At 39.9% G+C, this 18,526-nt stretch overlaps 1 protein-coding gene across 1 annotated transcript; it reads left to right on the top strand.

Moving 5' to 3' along the window:
- Window positions 1–3,176: 3,176 nt before the first annotated feature.
- Window positions 3,177–17,715, top strand: LOC136944794 (myosin heavy chain, fast skeletal muscle-like). The gene is made up of 39 exons (XM_067238695.1): window positions 3,177–3,395; window positions 3,575–3,718; window positions 3,835–3,991; window positions 4,096–4,123; window positions 4,267–4,381; window positions 5,347–5,439; window positions 5,535–5,598; window positions 5,703–5,801; window positions 5,902–6,005; window positions 6,082–6,220; window positions 6,307–6,425; window positions 6,591–6,740; window positions 6,938–7,108; window positions 7,306–7,609; window positions 7,755–7,819; window positions 7,980–8,067; window positions 8,200–8,317; window positions 8,422–8,545; window positions 8,868–9,004; window positions 9,198–9,453; window positions 9,524–9,766; window positions 9,855–10,031; window positions 10,238–10,383; window positions 10,771–10,861; window positions 11,021–11,410; window positions 11,709–11,835; window positions 11,953–12,071; window positions 12,194–12,390; window positions 12,520–12,703; window positions 12,896–13,061; window positions 14,897–15,021; window positions 15,123–15,431; window positions 15,709–15,912; window positions 16,000–16,125; window positions 16,552–16,722; window positions 16,869–16,973; window positions 17,085–17,180; window positions 17,350–17,481; window positions 17,588–17,715. The coding sequence occupies exons 1-39, from the start codon at window positions 3,189–3,191 to the stop codon at window positions 17,603–17,605; spliced, it is 5,808 nt and encodes a 1,935-aa protein (XP_067094796.1). The 5' UTR covers window positions 3,177–3,188; the 3' UTR covers window positions 17,606–17,715.
- Window positions 17,716–18,526: the final 811 nt, after the last annotated feature.

Raw genomic sequence — 18,526 nt, 5'->3', positions numbered from 1 at the left:
GACCATATATGTCTGTTCCACCACAACATATCCCATTCATATTTTGGACATTGATACCATGATGAAGTTGCCAGTCAGATAAATAGCCCTTAAGGTCTGCCAAGCCAAAACCTTCTCTGGCCTTTCATAGGAGGCATGTCAAAGTCATACTGGCCTGATATTGCATTTGACACCTCAAATCCCAAATTGGACTTAAACTTAGGGGATGTGACATGTTTATTGGTCCAAGCTACCAGCGCTACTTGAGTTACCAAAGTAATTGGTTATGTGTCAGACAAACTCCCAGTAGATATAAAACACACCAAAGGAGTAACAACTCACAGCTGTAAAATGTGTCATTGTTTACATTTCATGATACTTTATTTCTCTTGAAAAGGGACATTTTGTTTGCAAGAGCATTAGGTTTACCAATGAAAGGAAAGGCAATTATCGTATCATTTTCTGGACCATGTGTAATGGTTATGCAAGAATCATGCAAGACTGCTCAATTAATCACCCCACTGCGAGAATACATTTTGAGTTGGTTAGCCCTTACTTGAATCACTTTTTGTTAAGTCATTTTTAATCGTTTGACAAGTTTTACAACCTTTCCATGTCAAATATGTGCTAGTTGTAATCAAGCCAGACATACAGCACAGATGGTTGGTCTCAGCCTCAGTTAATGTCATCCAAGCCTTGTGTCATGGCCACAGCCGTGCCCCCCTGGTTTCAATTTTGCCCTGCCCTAGTGTTTCCCTGTCTCATTGTCTTCACCTGTGTCTCGTTCAGTTCTCGTTAGTTTCATTGTGTCCACCTGTGTCTTGTTTGTTTCTGTGTATTTAGGTTCCTGTTTTGTATCCAGTCCTGGTCTTGCCATTTACCCTTTGTCCCTGTGAGCACCCTGTCTGTTTCCCGATTTGTGTAATACACCCTTTTGTTTGACAATGCCTGCCGACTCGCTTGCATTTGGGTCCTACCCCACCTCTCGCCGTGACACTTTGTGAGGAAGTTCATTCATTTCCAACCAGAGAAACCTGAAATAAAGGTGTGACATCTTTACATGTTGTCTCCTTATAACTGGATTTATAGTAAGCTTACTGTAAATGTCTATGGCTTGCTAAATCAGTAGATCATGTCATTTGATAATTTATTATCCAAAAGAAATAGGTCTTAGATTTCAATGAACTGAATAAGATTAAGATAGTACTACTAGAAAGATATTAAGATACAAAATCCGTACAGTTCACTCATGTATGTGGGTAACCAGATATTTTATCTCTATACTCTTCATGTTGGATTTGAAATAATACACCCAATGTTCCCTTTCAAATATCTATATATTTTTTCCTTTTCTGGAGAAGCTATTCAAAAGTATTTCTATGATATAGAATGAAACAGTACACAAATTAAGCAAATTGGTCAAAAGGTGTGCAAACTGCATGCTATAAAACAAAAAAATGAAATTATAAATTTGGATTGCCGATGATCCCGCTGGATCTAGTACTGTACTCATTACCACCTTTTATGTTTACTGTACTTAAGAGAAATCAAATTTAGGCCTTTGTATACATTATTGTATAACGTATGAATCAACCCATAAAAAAATACATTTTAAACTCTAAGAAAACAGAACCTAATGTGTAATATATTCAGAAATGTCCTATATTATGCAATAGAAACATTGAAGGAGGGAAAGCAAGGGACGGGGTAGGAGTCAAACTGTAGACTCTTGTCTCTAATACATTTCCTTTAGTAGAGTAGTCCACAATTAGCTTCTGCTTGCTAATCACTCTCCACTAGATATAAGGAGTCCCACAGAGCAGCATCCACGGACAGACAACTTCCACCTGTGGGGTAAGATACTTTTTATTTTCACATCCTTTTTATTGAGATCAGGCACATAGATAAAACTCATAACACTTGTGATTATTACGTGGTAAGTAGGTTTGCCTTGCCCATATACAAGAAAAAATGAGTCAATTATTATGGACAAACATGTAAGATTGAGTTTTGAATGTAAAGACAGAAAATGTGATACAATACATTTTGTCCCATAACTGAAATACTATTTTGGGATGACAAACTTTTGTTTACTATAAGATATTGTATGTTGAAAAGTATGTTCTTGTTCTTGAACGACATTTTGCATTTACAGTAAATCATGTTTGTTGTGTAGCAGGGATGCACCGATTCATTTTCCATTACCAATAGGTATTGGCCCAAAAAATGGCTGATCACTTGTGACCAATTGTGATGTTTGAAAAGGCACCATACTTAAGTTTTTTCACTTATAAATGTGTCCATCAAATGTGTATACCATATGTGGTAATTTGTCCTATGTCTGAATGGGGTATACATTTTTTCTTAACCCTTGTGTTATCTTCGGGTCATTCTGACCCATCAGTCATTATGACCCACCGTCGTATTGCGACAAATTTACCTCATACAAAAACAAAGTGAAGCATTTTCTTTTAACTGTCGGGCTGTCTCAGACCCCCCACATTGCAATGGTTAAAAGAAAATTATTTTTATTTGTTTTTGTATTGAGTGAAATTGGGTAAACACAATGATGGTTTGTTATGAACCTTTGGGTCATGTGACCCGAAGGCAGCACAAGGGTTAATCAATTAAATGAAACAGTAAAATATCAGTCAAAGTATCGGCATCAGCCAATTTTGTTATCTGAATATTGGCTTACGGTGTTGACCAATAATTTTCTTATAAGTGCATCCCTACTATGTAACACTCAAATGTGACGGGAGGTATAGCAATGACATGTAAATGTTGTATACGTTCTGGTTGTGTTATTTCTGGATATATTTCTCAAAAAACTCTAAACAAACATATTTTACAGCACCAACTAAGAGTCAATTTCATCTGGGAGGGCAAAAACAGGTGAGACATAGTTTGATGCTACATACATGTATACTGCTCAAAGCCAAAGCACCATCAGTATATCTACTACTGTAATTGTTTCAATTGACTTATGATATATATATATTTTTTTAATTGAATAAGATTTATTCTACACCTTTTGTAGGCTTCTGAGGCCTACTTACTTTACAGTAATATACAGTAAATGCATTCATCATTTAAACTTTCAGCCCCAGAGGATAATTATGAATGAATGAGAAAGGGCACATCATTTAAAAAAAAGAAGCAATAGATTTTGTAACAGTGATATATTTTTTCCCCAGTAAGCCGGCACCATGAGTACGGACGCGGAGATGGCCCAATATGGCAAGGCCGCCATTTACCTTCGTAAACCTGAGAGGGAGAGGCTTGAGGCCCAGGCTGCACCATTTGATTCTAAGAATGCCTGCTATGTGCCTGATGTCAAGGAGTTGTACCTCAAGGGTCTGGTTGTTAAGAGGGATGGCGGGAAGTGTGATGTGAAAGTCCTTATCACTGAGGAGGTAAGAGGATACTTAGCACGGAATTCTGTACATCTATATTTTGCAGCCACAGTTACTGACACATTTAAGATGTTTAAAAATGTACAAAAACTATCAAATATTATTGAAATTCACTTGAAAAATGTATACATTATTCAATTAGTGTAGACTTCATGGATGTAATTGACATAATCTTTTAGGTTAAAACCTTCAAAGAAGAGGACGTCTTGCAGATGAACCCTCCTAAATATGATAAGATTGAGGACATGGCCATGATGACCTACCTCAGTGAAGCTACTGTCCTGTATAACCTCAAAGAGCGTTATGCCGCATGGATGATCTACGTAAGAAAACTACACATATAGACATGAGCCACCTTAAGGAAGCAAATGACACCCTCAGAATATGTATACTTGAACTTTAATAGCAATATTTCCCTTTACTCTCTGCTCATATGCAGACCTACTCTGGGCTCTTCTGTGCCACGGTGAACCCTTACAAGTGGCTCCCTGTGTATGACATGGATGTGGTCAACGCCTACAGAGGGAAGAAGCGTATGGAGGCTCCACCCCACATCTTCTCCGTCTCTGACAACGCCTATCAGTTCATGTTGACTGGTATGGACTCTACTAATGGATGGCTGAATTCAAATATAGATGGATGGATTCTTAGTTGCTACTTGTATCACTTCTGATACATTTATTTGTCAATTGACTTTCAGATAAGGAGAACCAGTCAGTCCTAATCACGTAAGTTTGCGACTTTAATTGAGTGTATATTTTATATATGTATATAAATATGAAGACTATAATGCTTAATGACTTAAGATGCTTGACAATACTTATTTTAATTCATTCAAACTAAATCATATTTTTATCATCTAATAAACTAGTGGAGAATCCGGTGCTGGAAAGACTGTCAACACCAAACGTGTCATCCAGTACTTTGCCACCATTGCTGTTTCTGGAGGTGAGAAGAAGAAGGAACCAGTACCCGGCAAAATGCAGGTATGATCTTATATACACCATATAAAGTGCATGCCATCAATTGTTGACCCATCATCGTTTTTACTGCCCCCCCCCAAAAAAAAAGCCATGGTAGAGTTCAAGGGCGTAGGTTTCATTATACTTGAAAACTGTAAATATGTCCTCCCATTTTTTATTTAAAAAATTATATTCACCGGCTGCATCATCAGTTATAAAATAAATCTGTCCCCCCACATTTGAAAACAAACATACTCCCTTAGTATAGTTAAAATCTAGTTTATATCTTCAAAATATGTTGTCATTCTTGACAGCAGTCCTGTGGTAGTGTTACATACAGCACAACGTAAATAAACTGTTAGTATATTACTTATATACTCATTCAGCAACTTAAGAGGTTAAGGATTTATGACATATGCACTTTAAGTGGGGGGTACTGTGTTAACTCTGACCAAACATATTAAACTAAAGGTGTTCAAAGATAATATAAAAACAGGGTTAGACCAGTGGCGATTTTAGACTCTTTAAAGGGGTGCTCAAGCACACCTAAATTTCCTCTCAGCACCCCTAAAATAAAAAATAAATTATTATTATCTTAAATATGTTTTAGTGCTCTAATGTAGTTAGGGTTAGGGTTAGGGTTAGTTTGCAAACGTGTCTGTTAGTGACAGATGACAAACAACTACAGGTTCAAAGGGCTTTAAACAGGTTTAATATCCAGTGTCGCCATGCACCTTTAACGTTGGTAGTCTGCCAGTAAAACCAAAGGAGAAGTAGGTAGTTAATTTCATGGTGCAGATTAAGAACACAAGTCACATTCTCATTGGGGGCTGAGCCCCCCTAAAGGCCTGATCCTAGAATCGCCCTTGGGTTAGACCTAGTCTAGAGGAAGCGTTCCAGGAGTGAATGACTAAAGACGAAGTGATGAGAGAATTATTTTGGATGATTGGTGATCATTCTTAATGACCAACTGGTTTGTATCCCTTCAGGGTTCCCTTGAGGATCAGATCATTGCAGCTAACCCTCTACTGGAGTCCTATGGTAATGCCAAGACAGTGAGGAATGACAACTCATCTCGCTTTGTAAGTTTGGAGAAAAAAAAAAAAAAAATACATTTTACACTAACTTAGAAATCAATAGGATACATTGAAAAGGCCCTCTCTTTTCCCTTTTTCAGGGTAAATTCATTAGGATTCACTTCCACATGAATGGAAAACTGGCAAGTGCTGACATTGAGACCTGTAAGTAGGTTTGGATTATTTCCCAGTTGATCCTTTACATAAATGTTGGTGTCCATTCAAATTGTTCTAATTTTTCTCTATCCTTTCAACCATGTCTCTCACAGACCTGCTGGAGAAGTCCAGAGTAAGTTTCCAGCTGCCTGATGAGAGAGGCTACCACATCTTCTACCAGATGATGACCAACCACAAACCTGAGCTTGTTGGTGAGGCATTTACTCCTTTGTCCACTCATTGAGGGTTCAGACTTTTACATAAAATGTACACATGCCTTGGATGATAATAATTTTAGTTTTGTCTCCACAGAAATGTCGCTTATCACCACCAACCCCTATGACTACCCCATGATCAGCCAGGGTCAGATCACTGTGGCCAGTATTGATGACACAGTCGAGCTTGATGCCACAGATGTAAGTCACTAAAAGGGTTGAACTTGAAAATCCTAATGTATTGGTGGTTTAATGTAAACTTTCTTTGCCCCTCCAGGATGCTATTGACATCTTGGGCTTCACCGGTGAAGAGAAGATGAGCATCTACAAGTTTACCGGTGCTGTCATGCACCATGGAAACATGCACTTCAAGCAGAAGCAGCGTGAGGAGCAGGCTGAGCCAGATGGCACAGAGGGTAAGCCAAATTGTTTGTATCGATGTTCTAAAGAGCATTCATTTAATTATATTCCTGTGATAAACATTGCTATTTTCTCTCCCCAGTGGCTGATAAAATTGGCTACCTTCTGGGTCTGAACTCAGCTGAAATGCTGAAAGCCCTGTGCTACCCCAGAGTGAAGGTCGGCAATGAGTATGTGACCAAGGGTCAGACAGTGCCTCAGGTAAGGCTTGGAAAAGCATCAGAGCTATTTTTGTAAATGACATGCTGTTAAGAAATAAAGTTTGATTGTAATATTCATTTTAGCATAGTGTTTTCAATTATTACGTGTAAAAAACAATTCATAAAATGAAATCAATGTTTAAGTGGAACCAACATTATAACACAGGTGAACAATTCCGTGAGTGCTCTGGCCAAGTCCATCTATGAGAGGATGTTCTTGTGGATGGTCGTCCGCATCAACCAGATGTTGGACACCAAGCAGCCAAGGAACTACTACATCGGTGTGCTTGACATTGCTGGTTTTGAGATCTTTGACGTGAGTTTGAGATTGGTCATTATGGCAATATTTGAAAGATTATTAGAAATATATTCAAAAGTGGTTTATTATGTGTGTCATTAAACTATACAGATAGTATCGACTATATTTTAATGATTCGATTTAGAGGTTCAGATAAAGTAAGAAATACATACGGTATGGTGGGATTGCTCAATAACGTTCTGCCAAATCTACAGTACAACAGTATGGAGCAGCTGTGCATCAACTTCACCAATGAGAAACTGCAACAGTTCTTCAACCACACCATGTTCGTCCTGGAGCAAGAGGAGTACAAGAAAGAGGGCATTGTCTGGGCTTTTATTGACTTTGGCATGGACTTGGCTGCCTGCATTGAGCTTATTGAGAAGGTGAGGTGTCTGTAAAAACTGTGGATGTTTCATACCTGGCAAGGATACAAGGTTATTCATACATGTAGATAAAGTATGAATAAACTGACATGTTCTTATCATATCACAGTGCTTATTATATGTCTTATTCAATTATGCCGTTTCAGCTCACTGTTATACACAGTATATTTGACTGATAAAAGTATATTTCTACACAGCCAATGGGCATTTTCTCCATCCTTGAAGAGGAGTGCATGTTCCCCAAGGCTTCAGATGCTTCCTTCAAGAACAAGCTGTATGACCAGCATCTTGGCAAGAACAAGGCATTTGAGAAGCCTAAACCAGCAAAAAACAAGGCCGAGGCCCACTTCTCCCTGGTCCACTATGCTGGTACAGTGGACTACAATGTCACTGGCTGGCTGGACAAGAACAAGGATCCCCTGAACGACTCTGTGATTCAGCTGTATGGAAAGTCTTCAACCAAACTGTTGGCCACACTCTATGTTGCTCCACCACCTGAGGGTTAGTATGGTTGAATTAGATTACAAACACACAGGTTCATACATTACACATATTAACATGATTTGTTAATGAATTAACAGTATTGTTCAAGCAACAAGACAATTTCATTTATTATGCTGTCTAACTCCTGACACTCCTATAACAGATACCACAAAGAAAGGAGGCAAGAAGAAGGGAGGTTCCATGCAGACTGTGTCCTCTCAGTTCAGAGTGAGTGAGGTTTAAAAATATATAATAAATATTATATATATAATAATAATAATATATAAATGATAGTTTCATGCTGTGATTGTACTTTAATATTAGTGAGCATTTTAGCTTTATTATGAATAATATCTGAGAGTAAAAATGCTTTATAACAACCTTACAGGAGAACTTAGGCAAGCTGATGACCAACTTGAGGAGCACCCACCCTCATTTTGTGCGTTGTCTGATCCCCAATGAGTCAAAGACTCCAGGTAAAACATAGTGTTTTACGTATTATTTATCTTAAGTCATTATTACTTTAAACATAAAGTACATTCATTTGATTATTATTTCTTTGATTAAGTTCCACAAAGTAAAAAGCTGACCCTAAATGTTTCATCCAGGTCTCATGGAGAACTTCCTGGTTATCCACCAGCTGAGGTGTAATGGTGTGCTGGAGGGTATTAGGATTTGCACAAAGGGCTTTCCCAGCAGAATCATTTATGCTGACTTCAAGCAGAGGTAATGTTAAACACAAATGCAACAAAGATATGGTAGATAGATAACAACATAGCAATTAATAAAACAAATTTCTCCCTATTTCTTCCAAATTTCTCCCTATTCAGATACAAAGTATTGAATGCCGGTGTAATCCCCGAAGGCCAGTTCATGGATAACAAGAAGGCTTCTGAGAAGCTGCTTGGGTCAATTGATGTGAACCATGAGGAGTACAAGTTTGGACACACCAAGGTAACATACCATACACTATTGATGATGGGATACTGGCAACTCATGTTTGTGACCTGCCTAGTTATTAAATATCTAATTTATCTGGTAAATATTCAAAATGCAGTTTAAAGTTTTTGAGAGCAATCCAACAATCTTAATAATAAACTAAAATATGACTACATATGAGAAAGGTATTGTATTATAAATCCTAAGCAAGTAATTTCATTGGCATTTATTTGATCCTAACATCATACAACCTTTGCTTTCTACTAAGATAGCAATATGTTAACACTGGAAGTGTTTATGTTGTTTATTTAAGTTTTGTTTTATACCTGTGTCTCAGGTGTTCTTCAAAGCTGGTCTGCTTGGTGTCCTTGAGGAGATGAGAGATGAGAAGCTTGCTACTCTGGTAACCATGACACAGGCTCTTGCCCGTGGATACGTGATGAGGAAGGAGTTTACCAAGATGATGGAGAGGAGGTGAGATGGAGATGATAACGGGAAACATATGGATTCAAGTGCATTCAAATCTTGTTTTTTAGGGAGTGATACATTTTGTTTTACTATGAAGCTATTGTTAGAATAATGATGTAAACTTGTAATCAAATGATGCAATTACATTGCATAATTTGTATAGAGCTAAACAATTACTGTGTCTATCTCTCATTATCAGAGAGTCTATCTACACCATCCAGTACAATGTCCGCTCATTCATGAATGTGAAACACTGGCCATGGATGAAGGTTTACTACAAGATCAAGCCTCTCCTGCAAAGTGCTGAGACAGAGAAGGAGCTGGCCAACATGAAAGAGGACTATGAGAAATGTAAAGTTAATCTTACCAAGGCTGAGGCTCGCAAGAAGGAGCTGGAGGAGAAAATGGTGTCCCTCATGCAGGAGAAGAATGACTTGGCTCTCCAAGTTGCATCTGTGAGTGAGCCACACACACACACACACACACACCACATTCAAGTCTAATTAACCTCTGTTATTTTCTCAGGAATCAGAAGGTCTGAATGATGCTGAGGAGAGATGTGAGGGTCTGATCAAGAGCAAGATCCAGCTGGAGGCTAAACTCAAAGAGACAACAGAAAGGCTGGAAGATGAAGAGGAGATCAATGCTGAGCTGACCGCCAAGAAGAGGAAGCTGGAGGATGAGTGCTCTGAGCTGAAGAAGGACATTGATGATCTGGAGCTTACCCTGGCCAAAGTGGAGAAGGAGAAACATGCCACAGAGAACAAGGTATCAACATCTCACCAATAACCAAGCAGTATTTTGTTCAAAAGCACCAAACAATAGTTTTCACTTGAACTAACTTTGTCTTGTGCAGGTTAAAAACCTGACTGAGGAGATGGCATCTCAAGATGAGAGTGTTGCCAAGCTGACCAAGGAGAAGAAAGCCCTGCAAGAGGCCCACCAGCAGACACTGGATGACCTGCAGGCCGAGGAGGACAAAGTCAACACTCTGACCAAGGCCAAGACCAAGCTGGAACAGCAAGTAGATGATGTGAGTAAACTTACCTTTCGTGCACAATTTGGGGTTTCATCCAACTTTGCCTCTATTGGTATTGAATTTTATCTCATATAATAAGTTATTTTTAGGGATTCAGTAGGACAACTGACTAATATAACAAATATTATATATTACTGTATAATGAATAAATAGCTGTTAACATCAAAGCTTAATTATGAGAAATGCATTTTGTCCTCTAGCTTGAAGGTTCTCTGGAGCAAGAGAAGAAGCTCCGTATGGACCTGGAGAGAGGCAAGAGAAAGCTGGAGGGAGACCTGAAACTGGCCCAGGAGTCCATAATGGACCTGGAGAACGACAAGCAGCAGTCCGATGAAAAGATCAAGAAGTAAGTATTGTATAATCATTAGAGACATTCTTGACATTATATTGATTTCATTTACTCCAGCAATCCTTACATTGAATTTCCACTTCAACATAATAATTTCGACATCCAATGTTCAACCCCATCTATAGGTCATGCATTTCACATTGATTATTCATGTTACTCACCTTGGATTAATGCAATAATAAAGACCTATGAAACTGAGTTTTGTTTCTAATTATACTAATCAGATAACCTTTGGATTACTTAATTGAATATCTTTATCATTAGGGATAACAAGGCTTTTCTTTTGCAATAATTAATAGAAAAATTATGGATGTGCTTTACAATTTAATCTCAACTCAATGACACAAAACCAAAACCTGACATGGATTAATGTGTGCACTAAAGGAAGGACTTTGAGACCAGCCAGCTCCTCAGCAAGGTTGAGGATGAGCAGTCTCTGAGTGCCCAGCTGCAGAAGAAGATCAAGGAGCTCCAGGTGCGCTGTAGTTGCTAAACAAGTAACATTTCCTGTTTTTGCCTTGATGATATTGGACTTGCTTGTCTTTAAAATTCACCTTGTCTATTTAGTCCTTTTCCTCTCGTACGTAGGGCAGAATTTTGAAACTTTGATGCTAAATGTTTTCGTCTACTGTAGGCTCGTATTGAAGAGCTGGAAGAGGAGATTGAGGCTGAGCGTGCTGCCAGGGCCAAGGTGGAGAAGCAGAGGGCTGATCTGTCCAGGGAACTTGAGGAGATCAGTGAGAGGCTGGAGGAGGCTGGAGGCGCCACATCTGCTCAGATTGAGATGAACAAGAAGCGAGAGGCTGAGTTCCAGAAGCTGAGACGTGACCTGGAGGAGTCCACCCTGCAACATGAGTCCACAGCCTCAGCCCTGAGGAAGAAGCAGGCTGACAGTGTGGCAGAGCTGGGAGAGCAGATCGACAACCTGCAGCGTGTCAAACAGAAGCTGGAGAAAGAGAAGAGTGAATACAAGATGGAGATTGATGACCTTTCTTCTAACATGGAGGCAGTTGCTAAGGCTAAGGTCAGTGATACAAATAGACCTAAACAGAAGATAGAATATATGTAAAACTGTAACCAAGTAAGCAAAAGGTTTTAGAGTGGGTTACCAAGGTTTGTGGAAAGCCTTTTTATGTTCACCTTTTACTGATTATAAATTCCCTCTTAAAGGCACGTTTTGTAATTTGATACAATTTACTACATTTTAACAATTTAAAGATTTCACAACTTCAGTAGGAAAACATTGTGTTACAATTAACAGTATAAAGAAAAAACCTATCTATGTGTATCTATGTGATTGAAACATGATGTTTGTTCCACAGGGCAATCTGGAGAAGATGTGCCGTACCCTTGAGGACCAGCTCAGTGAGATCAAGACCAAGAACGATGAAAATGTTCGCCAGGTCAATGACATCAGTGGACAGAGAGCCCGACTCCTCACTGAGAACGGTACGGGACATATTTGTTCAAAGGCCTACATGCAGAAATATGTTCCACAAGGTGTATATTGAAAACAAGTATAATAGAGAATCAGACTTAAGGAAGAGCTTCCTTAATTCCCCACAGGTGAGTTTGGTCGCCAGCTGGAGGAGAAGGAAGCCCTGGTGTCCCAGTTGACCAGAGGCAAGCAGGCCTACACCCAGCAGATTGAGGAGCTCAAGAGGCATGTTGAGGAGGAGGTCAAGGTAAAACAACTAAAGAAGCCCTATGTTGATCAACTACGACAGTTTTACAGTACAGTGGTTTGCAAATACTCTTTTTTGGTCCCTTACTACTTCACCCACGTCTTCAATTATTTTCCTCTCAGGCTAAGAACGCACTGGCCCATGGTGTCCAATCTGCCCGCCATGACTGTGACCTGCTGAGAGAGCAGTTTGAGGAGGAACAGGAGGCCAAGGCAGAGCTACAACGTGGCATGTCCAAAGCTAACTCTGAGGTGGCTCAGTGGAGAACCAAGTATGAAACTGATGCCATCCAGAGGACAGAGGAGCTGGAAGAGGCCAAGTAAGTACAAAAAATGCAATAGTCTTCCTTAAGCTCGCAATATACAAAGTTGATAGTAATTCATAGTACCCCAGTATAAAGTTATTGTCAACCACTCAAAGTTTTCACTTGTACTTTTTTTGTCAACAGAAAGAAGTTGGCTCAGCGTCTCCAGGATGCTGAGGAGACCATCGAGGCCACCAACTCCAAGTGTGCCTCTCTGGAGAAGACCAAGCAGAGGCTGCAGGGAGAGGTGGAGGACCTCATGATTGACGTTGAGAGAGCCAATGGCCTGGCTGCAAACCTGGATAAGAAGCAGAGAAACTTTGACAAGGTGAAAAATATTGTGCCAGTTTTAGGTTTTGATGTAATTGTAAGTGTGGAACATGGATGGACCTAAATCTGCAATTGGGGCTTAAGAACTATATTGTCATGCTCGTGCCCTGCTTTTGTGCCTTGAGCCTAACGCATTGTTTACATGTTGACATTAATTGTTAAGGCTCCTTTTGTGTGTGCTTCCTCCTAGGTTCTTGCAGAGTGGAAGCAGAAGTATGAGGAGGGCCAGGCTGAGCTGGAGGGAGCTCAGAAGGAGGCTCGTTCTCTCAGCACAGAGCTCTTCAAGATGAAGAACTCCTATGAGGAGGCTCTTGACCAACTTGAGACTCTGAAGAGAGAAAACAAGAACTTGCAACGTGAGATAAATGTACTGTGTTGTGCTTTTGTATTATTGAAAAGACAGAATTATTTCCTATTTCACCATCTCATTGGGTGTGCTCAAGCCTTCGGCGAGAGCACAACCTTTGTTCTCTCACATATATATTATTATTATTATTATTTTTATTTCTTTTTGCCCCCCTAAAACTCAGTCAATATTTGGCCTACATAGACAACGTAGGTGTCAAAAGTTTCGTCTTGGTAGCGATTGAGTTGCTTCTATTGGAATTTACGTTCCGTTGCATGGTTTAAGCTTCAGTTAAGTTTTTGTGGCGAAAAGTGAAGCTAACGGTGGCTAATTTGCTAACCACAGTCACTGACGTTACTAACGTCACTGCGTCACTAACGTCACGAAAACACGCGTGACTACCTTTGCCAAAACATTCGTTTAGCATCTGTTAACTTGGGGGATAGCTAGGCTAACTATAGCTTTACTGCAAGGCAGCTGCAGAAACGCCACAAGAAAAGAGGCCAGGGTGATAACTATTTACTCATTTTACTTTGTGATATGACACACAATTGTGATGTGTAATGTACAATATAAGCTGATATTATTAAGGAAGTACATCTACTTTCGGAAACAGTAGTCTACTATTTCACTGAAGTATTAGCATCATGACATTAGCCTGTGTTGCCCGGGCAACACATACTACAGTGGTCTATGATGTATCTGTTTTCAATCGTTAAAATAAACATTCCTCACATATACATTTTCGTTATATGATTTATTCTGACATTAGTAAACGATTTTTTGGTGAAATTACCATGACCTGTGGTTTCAAACCAGTGTAGCTCACTGCAACGCTGTAGCCTACCCGAGACACTAGTGTGAGTAGCTAACAAAAACTCCTCAGCTGTTCAAGTCAAACGGTGACAAAACATGTTCGGCACTCCCCTTACTCAAAAGTCTTTCAATAGTTGAAACAATCTGACTACTAACCTGAACTTCATTGCCACAACCTAAACTTTGTCAATCTGTTCATGAAAATAATTAATTTCAGCCTAAACCGTACAACGGAACGTTAAATCGAATTCAACCAACGCAATCGCTACCAAGACGAACACAGCAGTAGTCTAGTACTGTACTGTAGTAGTAGAATTTACCGGGGCAGCTTCTCCACACAGGGCTATATCGCATTTTGCGTTGTTACTGACAATGATCGCTACCAGTGAGATTTTTATGAATGAGCGATTTTCCACTAAATAAATGTCAAGCTTATTTACGTTTTTGGGGGCATATTTTCAGTTAGCAGATGGTACTGTTTGAATCGCGATTCTATCTTCTGCCGGTAAAGTCGTAGAATAATCTTCAAAGGGGGTTCTTTATTAATGAATGAATGCAATATGAGTAGGCTAAATGCCTGAAAATATCACGAGAAGGGACAACTTAAAAGGACGTTTAAATCATAGAGATTAGGTCAATTTTTACACAGGTCTGCCAAATGTATTCGTTTTGATTCAGCCTGTCAGCTGCCTCTTGCAGGGGAAATGAGAAGACATATTTCATTCGACACTTCACTCGTATTTTGAGTTGTAAATGAGCAGCAAAAAAAAGATGCTTTTAAATCTATGTAATCTTTATAAATAATAAGTAGGCCCGATGCATTTTTATATAAAATATACAGACCCCTGTGCAACCGACGCAAGCAAGCACACCCTACAATTTCCCCAGAAATTGTATCCTCTCTAGTTATACTGTGCATTAGTTGATTTACAGAACCATCAACTGGGGGAAAACAGTTTCCTGTTGAACTTGTGTTGGATTCAGTAAACTAAGCTTGCTAATTGAACAAGCTTCTGTTTCAAATCACAGAGGAGATCTCTGACCTGACCGAGCAGATCGGAGAGACTGGCAAAAGCATCCATGAGCTGGAGAAGGCCAGGAAGACAGTGGAGACAGAGAAGTCTGAGATCCAGACGGCTCTGGAGGAGGCTGAGGTACAAACTCTCCACAATTTCCAGAATGAAGTGGAAATGATAAACATTCTAAGGATTACCACAATTAAGAATGACATTTGCTAAAACATTCCTTTATTTAGGGAACACTGGAGCATGAAGAGTCCAAGATTCTGCGTGTGCAGCTGGAGCTGAACCAGATCAAGGGTGAGGTGGACAGAAAGCTGGCAGAGAAAGATGAGGAGATGGAGCAGATCAAAAGGAACAGCCAGAGAGTGCTGGACTCCATGCAGAGCACCCTGGACTCTGAGGTCCGCAGCAGGAATGATGCTCTGAGAATCAAGAAGAAGATGGAGGGAGACCTGAATGAGATGGAGATCCAGCTGAGCCATGCTAACCGCCAGGCTGCTGAGTCCCAGAAGCAGCTGAGGAATGTTCAGGGGCAGCTCAAGGTACTGTGAATGTTGACCACAGTGATGAGTAGACTGCCGTGAACTACATTAATACTTACTTCAGACCATTACTGCAGATCTAGACTCAAAATGGGGGCTCAAATATCCATCTCAGATCATATTTGTTTTGTTTTGGAAAACATGGGTGCATGTATATAGAAGGGCAATTCATAATATCATCCTTACAAAGAACAGTACACCTTCCAGTACAAACAGTACTGCTGAAGCAGTAGAGGACGGTTTAAGAAATACTGTGCACACTCTGTGGTGTTTCTAGGATGCCCAGTTGCACCTGGATGATGCCGTCCGGGCCGCAGACGACATGAAGGAACAGGCTGCCATGGTGGAACGTAGAAATGGTCTGATGGTGGCTGAGATTGAAGAGTTGAGAGTGGGTCTGGAGCAGACAGAGAGAGGCCGCAAAGTGGCCGAGCAGGAGCTGGTGGACGCCAGCGAGAGAGTGGGACTGCTGCATTCCCAGGTATGGACAACACACACATACACATAGTTAAATAACATTCACAGCAAAGGTTTTGTTTTTGCCATATCCATGTGTACTCTCTTCCAGAACACCAGCCTGTTGAACACCAAGAAGAAGCTTGAGTCTGACCTCATTCAGGTGCAGGGAGAGGTGGACGACATTGTCCAGGAGGCCAGAAATGCTGAGGAGAAGGCCAAGAAGGCCATTACTGATGTGAGTCTGGCTAACTAAGTATCACAGTACTGTCACTATTAAGTCACTACTTTACTTACACCATCATTAAGGCCATATCAAAGTAATATGGAACCACCATATCATCATACAGTAGCCTACCCCTATGGTAGCATACCTTCCACCTTGTGGCCATGTTCTAGTGATTTCTTCATAACGTATGTGTTCACAATTCTAGTGTCGACCCCCACTGATCCATCTAAGTAGAATGCAGAAACGTATTAGATGGTGCTGATTCTTATACAGTTCAGTTCTCACAAGGCTTTGTTTGTTGGGTCATTCCACCAGTATATGGTCTAGATAATATAATTATGTACTGAGAAATCATTTTTTTCATGTAATCTGGTACAATATACTATGTGTATGTACAGTTCCTCAGTTCAACCAAGCTGTGTTCTGTTGTTGCAGGCTGCCATGATGGCAGAAGAGTTGAAGAAGGAGCAGGACACCAGCTCTCACCTTGAAAGGATGAAGAAGAATCTTGAAGTGACAGTCAAAGACCTGCAGCACCGTCTGGATGAAGCAGAGAACCTAGCCATGAAGGGTGGCAAGAAACAGCTCCAGAAACTGGAGTCCAGAGTAAGTTTGCAAACGTAAAATGATCCCTGTTGCCTTGAGAAAGGTAAAATATTTTTTAGATCTTTTTTTCCCGGTATAATGCTGTTAATAAGGACCTTTTAGCATGGGAGTGATGGATTCGCCATGAGCTCCTGTTCTCCACCCAGGTGCGTGAGTTGGAGACTGAGGTTGAGGCTGAACAGAGGAGAGGTGTAGATGCAGTCAAGGGAGTCCGCAAGTATGAGCGCAGAGTCAAGGAGCTGACATACCAGGTAATATAACAACACACTCAATACACTGAGCATATTTATAAAATCTGCATATTTAAAAAATCATCGCAGTGTGTGTAATTAGAAATAATTAAGATTTCCTCTCTGCGTCAGACTGAGGAGGATAAGAAGAATGTAACCAGACTTCAGGACCTGGTGGATAAGCTGCAGCTTAAAGTGAAGGCTTACAAGAGAGCGGCTGAGGAGGCGGTAAGTCTAATAACTTATTTGAGCCTTGCTTATGCAAAATAAAGCTTTCCTAGCTTTCGGTGTATATCTCTATGGCTTTACCAATGGTATTTTTCTTGTATAAATGATCGCCGCAGCAAGCACATTTACAAAGTTTTTAAGAAATCTTTTAAAAATAAATTTATCCCAGGAGGAGCAGTCCAACTCCCACATGTCCAAGTTCAGGAAGGTTCAGCATGAGCTGGAGGAGGCTGAGGAGCGTGCCGACATTGCTGAGTCTCAGGTCAACAAGCTCAGAACCAAGAGTCGTGACTCTGGAAAGGTAAAGATCTCCCGATGTCACACCAAGGGTTCAGACAAGAAACAAATGCATTACAGTGTTTAAATTCAATACAATAATTTCCTGTTTTTTTCTTTCTTACAATCAGGCAAAAGAAGCGGAATAGACACTAACCTGTACAAGACCCTATGCCTAAACATTGCTATGTTTCATAAAATATGCTTTACATAGTGATATTTTGAGGTTTAAAAAAAATAAAAGAAACAATCTTCAAAACGTCATGGCTTGTGGATTTGTTGTAGGAGGTAGAAATGTTGTCTACGGTTGCACAACTGTGTACAAAGAAATTAGTTTACACAGGTCAATAAAGAACAAAAAATGTCTGCATCCAAATAATGTTTGAAAAGCCTTGCCTGTAGCCTGTAAAATAAGTTCTTCCATGTTGTTTCAGTAAAATATATTGGAAAAAGTGGGTCCTTTAGTGACTACAAGGGATGCAAAATATACTGATAAAATGATTCTAATTCATCATATAGATGAAGAATAATTCAGGCTATTTTAACTAACTAGTACAGTGCCTGTGGTGTGTATTAAGACTGTGACTCGTTGCTGGTTCTAGTTATACAGACAAAATGTACATTCTCTCACACATTTCCTTATTTCTAATTAAATAACAATGAGCCAAATTTAACCTTGTCAGTTAGCAACTATGGCTATTCAACCCGTGAGTGGGTATCTAAATAGCTAACGTTAGCCGCTATGTAGTGATGGATATAAAACTAATCCACACCTTTTTCTTAATGGCCTCATGCGACAAAATACATATCCTTGACTCTTTGGCCCCCATGTTACCCTTATTTTATGGCGATGTGAGACGTTTTCTGACAAGAAAACGTCAGAAAGTCCGAAACAAGTCAGAAAGTCCCTTTGGTCGAACGTTATGCGGTAAACTCTAATACCTGTAAATGGCTAACACGTTTATATTTATTTGTTGCAAACAGAACATTTGAATAATTTCACAGGCGACACTGCATGTCTGTGAGTCCTGAGAAATACACATAGCAAATTTCAACATCATACAATGCCC

This window comes from Osmerus mordax, chromosome 6 (assembly GCF_038355195.1).
Source record: "Osmerus mordax isolate fOsmMor3 chromosome 6, fOsmMor3.pri, whole genome shotgun sequence".
Taxonomy (NCBI): Eukaryota; Metazoa; Chordata; class Actinopteri; order Osmeriformes; family Osmeridae; genus Osmerus; species Osmerus mordax.
This window is presented reverse-complemented; position numbering and strand designations above follow the sequence as displayed.